The sequence below is a fragment of the Echinops telfairi genome, unplaced genomic scaffold (genome assembly GCF_000313985.2).
Source record: "Echinops telfairi isolate 266 unplaced genomic scaffold, ASM31398v2 ScPeMD7_7412;HRSCAF=8450, whole genome shotgun sequence".
In the NCBI taxonomy this organism is placed as follows: domain Eukaryota; kingdom Metazoa; phylum Chordata; class Mammalia; order Afrosoricida; family Tenrecidae; genus Echinops; species Echinops telfairi.
The window spans coordinates 1,109,353-1,117,485 of record NW_022111312.1 but is presented as its reverse complement, the minus strand read 5'-3'; the positions used below and the strand labels follow the sequence as shown (position 1 = coordinate 1,117,485).

General features: G+C 58.1%; 1 protein-coding gene across 4 annotated transcripts in view; it reads left to right on the top strand.

Moving 5' to 3' along the window:
* TMEM119 (transmembrane protein 119) overlaps positions 1-5,545 on the top strand; it is a 5,958-nt gene extending 413 nt beyond the window's left edge. Inside the window, exons 1-2 of one of the 4 annotated variants that reach the window (XM_045296844.1) lie at positions 1,342-1,604; positions 4,100-5,545. In XM_045296844.1, the coding sequence (XP_045152779.1) occupies positions 4,114-4,953 (840 nt within the window). In that variant the 5' untranslated portion in view covers positions 1,342-1,604; positions 4,100-4,113 and the 3' untranslated portion in view covers positions 4,954-5,545. Of the gene's footprint in view, positions 1-1,341; positions 1,612-1,660; positions 1,785-4,099 lie in introns of those variants that run through there. The other 3 variants (XM_045296843.1, XM_045296845.1, XM_004718077.3) reach the window with 3 other exon arrangements.
* The last annotated feature ends 2,588 nt before the right edge of the window (positions 5,546-8,133 follow it).

Here is an 8,133-nt window from a genome sequence, read left to right as displayed (position 1 = left end):
GTGTGTGTGTGTGTGTGTGTGTGTGTGTGTGTGTGTGTGTGAGTGTGCGATGGCAGCTGGGTCTCTGTGTCCGTGTTCATGTGCCGTTCCCAGAGAGCGTGGGGTGGTGTCCCTTCCATGGGCTTTGTACCCGCGGGTTGTGTCCCTTGGGGACGTTGCGGCCGAGTTGTGGCGCCTGTGTGTGTCTGCCGCCGCGGCTGTGCACCCAGAGAGGGGGAGCATTGCATGTGCTGAAGGACGATTGTGTCTGCAGGTCTGGGTATCGTGTGTCCACATTTCGGCTGTGTGTCTGCGCGTCTGTCGAAGGGGAGGTTTGAGCTCTCAGGAGCCCCTTGCTGCAAAGCCCACGGAGGGGACACCGCCCCACACTCTCTGGGAACAGCACATGAACACGGACCCAGAGGCCCAGCTGAAGGCCCAGGTCTATGTCCTCCACTGGCCCCAGGATACTAAGACAGTGCAGTCCAGGTCCCTCCCCCCCAGCCCCCCCAATGCCACTAATTGAAGCCAGGTTCTTCGCTGGCTGCCCAGCCCCCTCTGGCCACCAGCCTGCCTGTGGTTGGCATGGGACTGCCCTTCTAGCACGCCCCCCACCTCCCGCCTTATGTCTAGGGGCACCCAGGCCTTAGGGGTATGTGGTAGGCAGACTGTCCTGAAGGGTCATTTCCAAGCTGCCTGCACCCGTTCTTCCCATCTACAGGGGAAACTGAGGACTCGGGGGCCCAGGGACTCGGCTGTCATGTAGACTGCTAGTCGCTGGCTGGGTGGAGGCGGGTGCCTCTCCAGGGAGGAAGATGGGGTTCAGGGCCCTCAGGGCCCCTTGTGAAGTTTTAAAGAGCCAGGAATAATTTATGTGAGCTGGGGAACCGGGGTGGGATTCCTGTATCCTTTACCCTGACCCCAAAGCTCTGAGGCCTGTGCATGTGTGTGTATGTGTGCGTGCAGTGTGGTGCATGAAAGTGTGCGGATGATCTGTGTGGTGCAGGTGACGTATGCAGGGTGTTGACTGGCATGTGTGATGCATACCTGGTGTGTTGTGTCTGCGGTGATTCTGATGTGTGTGATGTGTAGGGTATGTGCTGGTGTGTGTGCTGTGTGTACTGTGTGTTTGTGTGTGATGTGTTCTGTTGTGTGTGTGGTGGTGGCGGTGGCGGTGGGGGCTTCCAGATCCCTCGGGGACCAGAGTTGAGGCACCTCCCGTCCATGGGTCCATGAGTCCGTGGAGGAGGGTAACAAGAAGACAAGTCCTGCTGGGTGAGCCTGCTGGTGGGAGAACTCCTCAGGGCAGGGATCCAGCCGCTCCTGAATTCCATCTTTCCTCTGGGAGAGCTTCCCCGCAGCGGGCGCTTTCTGAGCTGCTTCCAGTCTGCTGCTGACGGCTCAGCGAGGCCCCTCACCCTCCCACCGCAAGTTACAGAGGGGGACCGTCTGCAGAGCTGGAACACCAGGGGCCCGCCAACTTCCTGGCTGGCACTGTGGCCTGGCCTTACTGCTGCTGCCCACGCAGGGCTTCGCTGGGAGCGTTTCACAATCGTCCTCGAAGAAACCCATCTGGCCCACCGCCGGCTCCGTGGGGAGACGGTCCAGCTGCCTCTGGATTTGAGGTGGAAGGTGGTGTGCGTGTGTGTGTGTGTGTCTGTCTGTCTGCAGGGCAAAGTTCAAAGCTATCTGAGGGATCTTTGAAGCAGCCGAGAGAGGAGGGCCGGTGGCTCCGGACATCTCAGACTCAGCTCCAATGGACAAGAGACATCACCCCCTTTCCTGAGCCAGCCTGGGCACTCTGAGTGAGTGAGTGTGTGGTGTGTGTGTGTGTATCAGGAGTGTGTACATGAGTTTGTATTGTGTGTGTGGTGAGTATGTGTGATGGTAGTGTGTATGACTTATGAGAGGTGTGTGTCCGGGTACAATGTGCAGGAGTGTGCATGGGCATGTGTACCATGTGTATGTGTGTGTGTGGTATGTCTTATGAGTGCAGTGAGTGTGTGGTCTATGTGTGTGTGTATGTGTATGGTCTATGGGAGCATGTGTGTATGTACATTATGAGGGTGTGGTGTGGTGTGGGTGCACGAGTATGTATGTGACTGTGTGTGGTGTGTGTGTATCATGAATGTAGTGTGTACGGTAGGTCTGAGTATGAGTGGTGTTTGTGTGTGTGGTGTGTGTGTATGTGTGATGAGACTGTATGATGTATGTGTGTGGTGTGTGTTTTATGAGTGTGGTGTGTATGGTCTGTATGCGTGTGTAAGGTCTGTATGAGTGTGTATTTACGAGGGTAGCATGTTTGGTGTGTCTGTGAATGTGTGTGGTGCGTGTGCTCATGAATGTAGTACGTGTGGTATGTATGGTGTTTGTGAATGTGGTGTGTATGTGTGATGAGACTGTAGTGTGTGTGTGGTGATTTGTGTGTGTGAGATAGAGGACCTAAAGGCCCCCAAAGGGCTCAGTTCCCAGCTTCTGGGGCCTAGGCCCTGGCTGGGCCAGCAGGAGGAGGGGCTCCCAGGGGCTTGCCTGGCTGTCGCCAGCCTATGGGGAGAGCGTGTGTGCTGGAACGCCGGACTCCCCATAACCGAGGCCCTGAGGGATGTATTAATCAGCAGGCTGTCTGGCCCAGACGAGGTCTGGGGGTTCAGGCTGGGAGCAGGCTGGGGTGGCGGGGTGGGGGGCTCATCTGGTTCCCATCTAGTGCAGCCGGCAGGGGGAGGGGCCAGCAGCTTCAGCTTTGTCTTTGGGCCTCTGAGAGGCCAGGGTCCCCCCAGCCTGCAGGCCCTCTCTGGGGAGGCTCTCACTCTGGGCACCTCCTAGGGGCAGAGGGAAAGCTTGGGCTGCGGGTCCCCAACCCCTAGCCCTCCCCGCCTCCACGCAGGTACCCAGAGACCCCCGGGGTGGGTTAGGGGATGGCCCTGAGGCGCCCGGAGACCCCTGGGGCAGCCGAGGGACGGCCCTGAGGCTCTCTTCTGAGGCAAGTCGCTTAGCTCCTCTGCAAGATGGAGCTATAACACCTGGAGAGGGTCCTGGACATTCTAACCCCCCTAACAAGTCTCATAAAGCCTAGCTCACGGCCAATGAGTGGCTCAAAACGCCCCTGGGGGACAGAGAAGAACTGTCCCTGGGGCTCCCGAGGTTGGGCATCGTGAGAGCGGATGGGTGCACTGCTGACCTGGTGGCCAGTAGCTCCGGCGTGTCACCCACGATGCCCCGGGATCCTTGTCTGGCACAGGTAACTGGTCAGTAGCCAGCCCACTGCTGCCATGCCCACACCCACGCGGGGCCAGCCCTTAGAGGCCCTGAGAACGGTGCCTGTGTAGTTTGGAAGTCGATCAGGGTGACCTTAGAAGACCCGTGGGCTTCTTCTGCTTTTTAGAAAACTTTACTTTCTTTCCTTTTTCTTTATTAAATCATTTTATTGGGAGCTCGTCCGGCTCTTATCCCGATCCATCCATCCATTGTATCAAGCGCACTTGTACATAGGTTGCCATCATCCTTTTCAAAGCATTTCCTTTCTACTTGAGCCCTTGGTATCAGCTCATTTCTTCCCTCCCTCCCGCATGAACCCTTGATAATTCATAAATTATTTTTATTGTCATATCTTACACCATGACCACTGTCTTCCTTCACCCCCGTTTCTGTTGTTCATCCCCCTTGGTGAGGGGGGGGGCGCAGTTATATGTAGATCATTGTGATTGGTTCTGCCTTCCTAACCTCCACCCCCTGTGGGTTTCTGAGCTGTAACTTTTTAGGGGAGTAGAAAGCCTTGTCTTTCTCTGTGGGAGCAACTTGTGGTTTCGAACTGTTGACCTCGTGGTGAGTAGCCCAGTGCATAACCCCTAAGCCACCAGGGCTCCTATTATTTTTCATTTATTTATATTTTTACTTTTTTGTTTGCTCCTATTATTTTTTCAAGTGATTTCAAAATAGTTAAACCTTTTCATTATAAGGAATTTAATTTTTGGGGTTATAATTTTTAAAAAAGAGTTAGTTCATAGTACGCATTCAGCAGGCCAGTCAAGGAACATTAATTGAGCATTTACTGTATGTCTGCCTTGTGCGTGAGGCTGTGCCCCGCCTGCTCTGACTCCTCTCCCACCCCGTGTCCCCATAGGCCCCAGAGACAACATGGAGCGCCTGGCGGCCCCCACCCTGATCTCCCTGCTGCTGCTGCTGCTTGCTGCGGCGGCCTCCGGGGCTCCCTCGGTGGGCCTGCAGGCCTCCTTCCTGGAGGATGCAGGGGGCAGCGGGGAGGCCGAGGGCTCCTCCGCCTCCTCGCCCAGCCTGCCGCCAGCCGGGATGCCGGCCTTCAGCGCCACGTCCGTGGGCCCCCCGCCCACGGTGCAGGCTGGGCCCCAGAGCCCCCCCAACTTCCTGGACGGGATCTTGGACTTCTTCCAGCATTACGTGCTGCTGGTCGCCGTGGTGGGCTCGCTGACGCTGCTGCTCGTGTGCGTCACCTGCGCGGCGCTCATCACGCGCCAGAAGCACAAGGCCTCCGCCTACTACCCCTCCTCCTTCCCCAAGAAGAAGTACGTGGACCAGAGTGACCGCGCCGGCGGGCCTCGGGCCTTCAGCGAGGTCCCCGACCGGGCTCCGGAAGGCCGGCCCGACGAGGCGCTGGTCTCTTCCCAGCAGCTGCAGGCGGACATCCTCGCGGCCACCCAGAACCTCAAGTCCCCCGTGAAGGCCACCCCCGGGGCTGGGGACGGAGCTGTTGTGGTTGAGCTAAAGGCCCAGGAGGAGGCGGAGGAGGCGGAGCAGGGGGAAGGTGGCCAGGAGGCAGACAAGGAGGCCCAGGCACCCGGTGTCCCAGCAGAGTGCCCTGATGTGCCGGGGGTGCCCTGTGCAGCAGGGGCCCAGGAGGGCCTGGCAGTTGGTGAGGGCCAGGGGGAGCCAGATGCTTTGCCTTTGTTATCCCAGGAAGCTGGGGACCCCACGGGTTCCCCTGAAAGCCCCTGTGCATAAGGCAGCATCCGCCCCAACATCCAGCCTCCTCCCTTCCCCACTGAGCTGTTAGCCCTGGCTGTTGGCGCCCAAGCAGTCCCCCTTCTTGGGCATGAAGAAGCCCCGAGTGTCCTAGACCACCCCCTGTTGGCTGTTTCCTTCCACTTCCTAAGCGTCAGAGAAATTGTTCTCTGTGGCTGTTAGGTCTCTTAGTGACCCAGTGCACAACAGAACAAAGCACTACTAGGTCTTACGCCGGCCTCACAATGGCTTGGAGCCCGTTGTTACAGCTACTCTGTCTTCTCCTTCACTGCCCCTCTGCCCTACCAAGCATGATGTCCTTCTCCATGGACCGCTCGCTCCTGATCGCATGTCCAAAGCACGGGTGGACTTCGAGCGGAGGGCTCCCCATCCTTGCCTCTAAGGAGCATTCGGGCTGTACTTCTTCCAAGACTGATTTGTTTGTCTGTTTAGCCGTCCAGGGTACTTTCGAATTTCTCCCCCACCCCAAAAGCCTCCCCCAAGCTCCAGAAACATCCGTCTCTGCGGCTCTGAGGGGCTGCATCCCCCAGCACAGCCCTTTGGACGTATGCCCTGTTGGGGCCATGACAGACAGCACTGGGAAACAAGGGCATTCCCCTCCCCACCAGGGTAGAAGAGAGAAATAGAGTACGAGGCCAAAGGGGGGTCCTCATGAGCCCAGCCCAGCGCAGCCTGAGATGACACAGGTGTGGTTTCTGTGCCCCCCACCCTCTGATACATCAGGGTCAGCGTGCCTCTGTCCTTGTCCCAAGACCCCCGCTGCCTTTGAGGTGAACCTGAACCCCCGGCCCTTCTGCCAGGAGCAGTCTCCAAACGAGTGTTTCAGAGACAGCTCCCCAGCCACACCAGCAGGACCTCTGTCGACTTGGGGTTCATGTAGTTTCTCCCCCAAACTCCTTTTGACCACGGAGGGCCTTTTGTCAGCACCCGAGGAAAACCCAAGACCCTCACTTTGACCAAGTCTGCTCCCTGTTCTCATGGACGTACCCCCACTGGCTTCTGGTTTGCCTAGGGTGTGGGGAATGTGGTGCGAGGGTGCCAGGCAACCTCTGTGCTGGGGGCAAAGTGGGGTGAATAAATTGGACCCTTCCTTTTAGGCCCCCAAAGCAGCCCTAGATGATGGGTAGCTGTGTCAAGGCCCCCATCCCCACCCCCTCCACCCTGCTCTGGGGTTACCTCCATCCCCACCCCTCCCTTTGCTCACACCTATGGCCCAGCAGCTGAGTTCATAGCAGCCAGGCCCCAGCAGGGTGCCTGGCCCCCCACCTGACTTGGGGAGACTCCGGGAGCTCCCCCAAAGCCGTCCAGAACATTCTCTCTCGACACTGCCCACGCTGCCAAGACCTGTCACCTGAGACTGCCACAATAAACCTTGTTCTGGCCTGAGTTTCACGGCTTTCCTGATGGAGGGATGGTTCTGCTGGGGGATGGGGAGGGCGTCCCCTTCCAAGGGAGGGGGGCAGACCCGTCAGCCAGGCCTGGTGCTTGAACACGCAGGTCAGGAGGAGAAAGGGGAGGACAAACAGGCACCAGGAAGGAGGGTGAGTACGTTCATCCCCAGGCCTGGGGACCACTTCTGGTTGTGATCACGCTGTGTGGCCTCGGCCAAGTGGCTCAGCCTCTCTGGGCATGCCATGCTCCCTACTTGTTGGCTGTGACCTTGGGGTAGCCACCGCCCTCTCTGTCTCCTGCCCAAGACGAGCAATGAGCCGAGCAACACCGTGCTTGGTGATGGGAAGGGGCTTCCTCCCCTGCCCTCCCTGCTGTCTCACCCCAGGGAAACCCCGTTCACCCACCCTAGGTGGGACCTTTATCTGTTTGGCTTTTGTGGGCTCACCCATCGGGCTCCTTCTTGCCTCGGATGGCCGGTTCTCGAGCGGACAGCGGACTTCGCCGTGCCCCTCCTCTCAGGGCCCTCCGAGCCGAGTGGCCAGCTGGGATCCAGATGTGGCTGGGGCTGGGGGCCTCTGAGGGGCTCTCGGGGCGTTGGGGGCAGCCCTTGCCTCTGCTGACCCACATCCATCCGGAGGAGGTGGGGGTGGGGGTTTCACACACACAATGGCCTCTGTCTGGCTCAGTGGGAAGGACTTCCTTTTTTCTGCCCACCCAGCCCAGCCGCTGCCCTGGCCACGGGCCACATCACATCTGGAGGCACTCCCTGGATGCTGTATGATGCTGGCCAGGTTGCTCAACCTCTCCGCTTATTCCTGAGCTCCCAGGAGCTTCCAGGTGGTGGAGTGTGGTTGGGATGGGTGCTAAGCATCCCTCCCCCAAACCAAATTCACTTCCATTGAGTTGATTCTGACTCACTACCCTTCAAGGGCTGGGCAGAAATGCCCCTAGGGCAGTGGTTCTCCACCTTCCTAATGCCACTATCCTTTAATGCTGCTCCTCATGCGGTGGTGACCCCCCAACCATAAAATAATTTTCGTTGCTACTTCATCACTGTCAGTTTGCTACTGTGATGAATCGGGCAACCCCTGTGAAAGGGTCGCTTGACCCCCAAAGGGGTCGAGACCCACAGGTTGAGAATCACTGCCCTAGGGGATGCTGAACTCAAACTCTGAACAGGGGCAGAGAGCCTCCTCCTTCTCCTGAGGGGCAGCTGGTGGTTTTGAATCCAGAAGGCAGACAATGACCCCTGGGAGCGGGTGGGAATGCATTACCCCTGAAGCTCCCTGACCAGTGGCTGGCTCCCTGCATATCAGGACAGACTTCTACTCTTCAGGGTTTTTAACGGCTGATTTCTTTTTTGGAAGGCGATTGCCAGGCCTTTCTTCCGAACCATCCCTGGGTGGCCTTGAACCTCCGACCTTTCAGTTAGCAGCCGAATGTCTTACAGTTCAGTTGGCCAAGACACGTGGAGTCTGTGGCCTCAGCCAGAGATTTCAACCTCCCGGACTCCATGGTTTGGGAAGCCTGGGGCCCAGTCCAGAAGTCAACCTCTCCCTACCTCTGAGCCTTGGCACCTGCTATTCCCTCTGCCTGTGACACCCTTCCCTGTACCCATCCTTTCGTTTCCAGCCGAGATGTCCACTCCTCCTGGGAGCCTCCCTTGATAACTCCAGCTTCTCCTGCCTCCTCTCTGAGTCAGCCAGCACTCCGTGATCAGACTCAACTCACTGCCATTGAGTGGATACCAGCTCACAGTGACCCTGT